Source organism: Orycteropus afer, unplaced genomic scaffold, assembly GCF_000298275.1.
Source record: "Orycteropus afer afer isolate SDZICR_OR568_19922 unplaced genomic scaffold, OryAfe1.0 scaffold00006, whole genome shotgun sequence".
NCBI lineage: Eukaryota > Metazoa > Chordata > Mammalia > Tubulidentata > Orycteropodidae > Orycteropus > Orycteropus afer.
In genome coordinates this window covers 28,400,041-28,402,885 of record NW_006921593.1, presented here as the reverse complement: position 1 = coordinate 28,402,885, position 2,845 = coordinate 28,400,041, and the positions used below count along the sequence as shown (strand labels likewise).

General features: G+C 50.7%; 1 protein-coding gene across 1 annotated transcript in view; it reads left to right on the top strand.

Moving 5' to 3' along the window:
* The first annotated feature begins 1,412 nt into the window (after positions 1–1,412).
* The window catches only part of SPATA3 (spermatogenesis associated 3), a 7,733-nt gene continuing 6,300 nt past the window's right edge, over positions 1,413–2,845 (top strand). The window contains exon 1 of the mRNA XM_007943852.1: positions 1,413–1,710. Coding sequence (XP_007942043.1) covers positions 1,413–1,710 — 298 coding nt within the window. The remainder of the gene's footprint in view (positions 1,711–2,845) is intronic.

Sequence of the window (2,845 nt, the reverse complement as noted above, 5' to 3'; positions counted from 1 at the left end):
AGTTGGCTTCGCGTGGGTCCGAGTGGAACCATGCTCCGTGGGGCTCTCGGTGGCTGTCATTGCCAGGGCTTACTTCCGAGGCGCCTCTGGGTAAAGTCACACCACCAACCTTTCATCTGGTGGCTGAGTGCTCAGCCATTCGCCCCACCCAGGGTCTCCCTTCGTCTAGCTGAAAACCAAACCCACTTCCACTGAGTTGATGCTGACTCATGGTGACCATAGTTGCCATGGAGACCAGAACAGTGCTCCGTGGGGTCTTCCCGGCCGCGCTCTTTTATGAAAGCAGATGGTCAGGACTTTCTTTTACAGCGTCACTGGGTGGGTTCGAACCATCAGTCCTTAGGTTTTAGATGATCCTTAGGATATTAGGTTTGTACCACCCGGGGGCCCTCCTTCATCTAGTAGGTCTGTGCTAAAGCTTGTTCTGGGGCAAGGAACCTCACCCTCCAGGGTACCTGGCATTCAGGGGGTTGAAGGGCCTGTACTCACCTATGCAGTGAAACCTGAATAATGGATGTAGGGCCGTGTGATGTGAGCATATTTCATGTGGCAAAGTGTGAAGCTTAAGGTTGTCTTTTTAAAAGATTTTTCCCTCTTCTTTCCTAAAATGAAAATCACACCATTAACTTGGAGAAGGGTTTCTGGTTCTCTGTTTGACGGAACAGCTTGGCATGAGAGGGAGGCAGTCTGTTGTTGCAAGTGTGATGAGTTTTGAGGTTTTATTTTTCCGAATAGCTGTTATATTAGCAGGGAAAATTTGTTGCTTAATGCAAATTGGGACTCTCCTCCCCAGGTAGGGGGCTTACCCAGCTTGTGTAGGAAAGGAGAAACGACTTTGCACAGACTCTTTTGGGGGGAATGGAACAGCCAAGGTGATAGGTGGCTATGGAAGGTAAGGCCTTCTGCGAGCCCCCAAATCTTTAGTGTCGTCACCTAAAGCTCACAAAGTACGCGGTGGACATAGATTTTGTTGTATATGGAGACCTGTCACAGAGCTGATGTCACCTCCAGGGTGTCTTGGAGGGAAACAGGTAGAAAGGGAGGACCCCAGAATACACGGCAGAGAGACACCTGCAGGAGGCATTCCAGGGGCAGAATTGTGGGAGGTCTGTGCTGTCACCCCAGATCTGGAAGGGGCTCAGTGACAGTGGCTGCCCTCTGGCTAAAGTGGCAGCTTAGGAAGAGGAAGGACATCAGTTGGTATGTGCAGAGAAGACTGTCCCTGGAGGCCTGCCATAGGAGCCTCCTGGCGTTTGTGACCTCACAGGAGGAGTGTGAGTGAGTGACTCTTCTCTGTGGGGCCTGGTCCAGCCGAGGCCAGAGCCGTCCCCCTAGGGCAGAGGGCAGACGGCCCCTCTGGGAGGGAGCCGGGAGACCAGGCAGCCCCATGTAGGTCCTCATTTAGAGTGACCATGAGGAAGGGCAAGAGGAAGAAGTCAGATGCCAGGCGCCGCAATTCTGCCTCACAGAATCCCAGCTCTGAGTCCAGCCCGCCGCACCCCAGCTCCGACTCTGCTCCCCAGCTCCCCAGCTCAGACTCCACGCCGCCACATCCTGGCTCGGACACCAACTTGCAGCCTCCTAGCTCAGAGTCTAATCCCCAGAATTCTGTGCCCCAAGCTCTTCCAGCTCCTGAGATCAGCACCCCAACCCAGTGCCTTTTGCCTGTGGACAATGGCTCAAAATCTCTCCTTCCATCCGAGAGACCAGGTGGGCCACCTTCCAGCTTGAGAGCAGGTCTAGCTTTCCCACTGATGGCATCCCGGGGCGGCCCAGGGGCTGATTCTCTAGGATAGTGATGCATGGCTAAGAGTATTCCAGAACTGTGATGTGGAGTGTGAGGGTTTTCATTTTTACACAAGCGGTCACAATTTCTGGGCTTTGCCAGTCCTCCCCACCCTCTGTATCTTTGAAGAAGACAGCCACACAGGCATATTAACATTTACCTTGGTTCCATGGCAAGACTAGATCACTAGAAGTCAGCGGTGCCATGTGGCTGCTAACAAAATTTTAAAACCAAGGATGCATTAACAGAAGTATATGTGTTAGAACAAGGGAGGTGGTCATAGTGCTTTACTCTGTTCTCATTAATCTATCCTGTAAGCTGTAAAAGTCCAAAGAAGATAGGCCAGGTTGATGGGGGATAAGGGAGCAAGAGAGCGCCAAGGACCATTTGGTGTCTGGAGGCTACTTGGGGAAGATGTGAGTAGACTTGTTCCCTGCAGTCTCCAGATGCCTAAGGGCCCATGGATAGGACTACCAGATAAAATACAGGACAGCAGTTAAATTTGAATTCCAATAAATGTTAGCTATTCCTAGGTCCCATGTGATATCTAAGAAAGGATTAGTTCTTTATCTGAAATTCAAGTTTAACGGGATGTCCTGTATTTTCATGGGCTACGACTGACAGTCCGACCCTTACTGGACATGACAGGCAGGCAGCTTTCTGCTCAACTTTCCAACAATTGGCTTGGTCTAAAAATGGGATGGCTGGCTGGGAAAAGTAGCTGCCCACTTCCTGAAGAGCCAGGCCGAGTCTGAACAGGTGGTGGCTGGTGTAGCAGGATTTCAGGTGGTATTCGGGAGGCAGACTGGTTCCTGTTACTGCTAATTATGGTAGTAGGAACATTGGCCATTGAGTGTTTATTATGTACTGGGCACTTGGCTGAGCTGCTGATATGACTTTTTTCATTTAAAAATCCTATAAAGGAGGTAGTTACCCTCTCCAAGTAGCCCTGGTAGCATGGTGGTTAAGCACTCAGCTGCTAACTGGAAGGTCAGTGGTTTGAAACCACCAGCAGCTTCATGGGAGAAAGATGTGAGAGTCTGCTTCTGTAAAGATTAA